Genomic DNA, 1506 nt, shown 5'->3' on the forward strand with positions numbered 1-1506 from the left:
AGAGGAATTCATTCAAATTGGGTCCATGAAGCAATAACATGGAGGTGATCTCCGGGGCTGCAGTCATGAATCATGGAGGTGTTTTCTTTTCATAAATGGATGAGCATACTGCAGCTCCCAAAAAAAAAATATTTATGAGAGCAGCTCAGAATATGTGTTGCTTCTAAAATGAGCAATCTCATATGAGTGCAATCTCCATAATGTCTAGCTTGAAGAAGAAAAAGTATGTGTACAGTAATTTCACGTATTTTAAAACTGTTCTTTGCCTTCCCCAATAGTGTACGCAGCAGTGATTTAGAATCATCGCCCTGATTGTTTCCAGAGGACGCAGAGAAGCAGGTTCTGGGGAAAACACTGAGAAAGCGTGTCAACATAAAGCCTTCAAAATATAGGATTAATATTAACAGGACGAAAAAGGAGGGAATAAAAGGATGAAAAAGCAACTTTAAATGTTTGTTTGAGGAAGGTTGTGAAATAGCACGAACAAAAGTCTCAATTTTGTCTTTGGATGCCAAACAATGGCCTCACTGCAGTGATGATTGAAGACCAGCGCAGCAGCTCAAGTCTCATCCTTCTATTCCAGTAGCGTATGGGTGTTTGATGTAATCTCTGCGCAGCGTCGTCGGGCAGGGTGTCGGGGCGTCAGGTCAGACGTTCAGTCGATGTGTTGAAGCTTGAAAAAGGCCAAAGCTTCGTTTCGGAAATCAAAAGCCCGGTGCTTCACCTGAGCCCCGCCGCCAGCTTCTCCATGGCGGCACTGCGCTCTTCTGCTTTCTGCTGCGAACGGCGCAAGACATTCCTCAGCTCCTGGAGATGGTCCATCGTGCCCACCAGCTCGCCCTTCACTGTCTTCATCTGGCTCTCCAGCATCTGTGTGTGATGGAGGGAGTTCCTCCTGTGTCGTCTGCTGGAGCGAACTCTCTCCTCCAGGTCCTCCACTGCAACAAGTCAAACAGTCACTCACCACAACCACCAGTAAGACTATGAAGGATAATATGAAGTTAAGAGTGTTTCCTTTGTGATACAGACCCATGTTCTCCTGGTAGGCCATGCTCTCTGAACAAGACTCCGTCTTCTTGTCCAAAAGGTTCTTGGTCTGCTGCAGCATCTTCTCCATCTTGACAAGTTCGGCTGCCTTGGTGTCGCTGTCGCGACGGATTTTTAGCAACTCCCGCTCCCTCTGAGTGAGCTCGCCGTGAAACTTATTCATGTCGAGATTTAGAAATAAAAACAGGACGATCTGCAACTTAACAATACGACTGAGTGATCTGCGATACAACCCAGCAACCTCAGTGAGCATAAGACACAAGGATGACGCCTCTGAACCCGATTTCAACATCCAATCATGTTCCACTCTGAAGCATAGACTTCTCTTCCTGCTGCTGCAGCTCATGAAACGCCGGTTTTGTTTGCAAATGAACTGCACAGCGGGTGATATTTCGCTTTTTTATAGCTTTTTGTAACCTCGGCACATGTCTGGAAGTCATCTGGAAACAGCCGGTTCTC

At 46.3% G+C, this 1506-nt stretch overlaps 1 protein-coding gene across 1 annotated transcript; it reads right to left on the reverse strand.

The window, feature by feature from the left end:
- Positions 1-720: 720 nt before the first annotated feature.
- Positions 721-1210, reverse strand: LOC306694921 (uncharacterized protein; the record flags this gene model as incomplete). Its single annotated transcript, XM_079157973.1, has 2 exons — positions 721-938; positions 1030-1210. The coding sequence occupies 2 exons, from the start codon at positions 1208-1210 to the stop codon at positions 721-723; spliced, it is 399 nt and encodes a 132-aa protein (XP_079014099.1).
- Between the last annotated feature and the right edge of the window lie 296 nt (positions 1211-1506).

Source organism: Pholis gunnellus (assembly GCF_910591455.1).
Source record: "Pholis gunnellus genome assembly, chromosome: 4".
In the NCBI taxonomy this organism is placed as follows: Eukaryota; Metazoa; Chordata; class Actinopteri; order Perciformes; family Pholidae; genus Pholis; species Pholis gunnellus.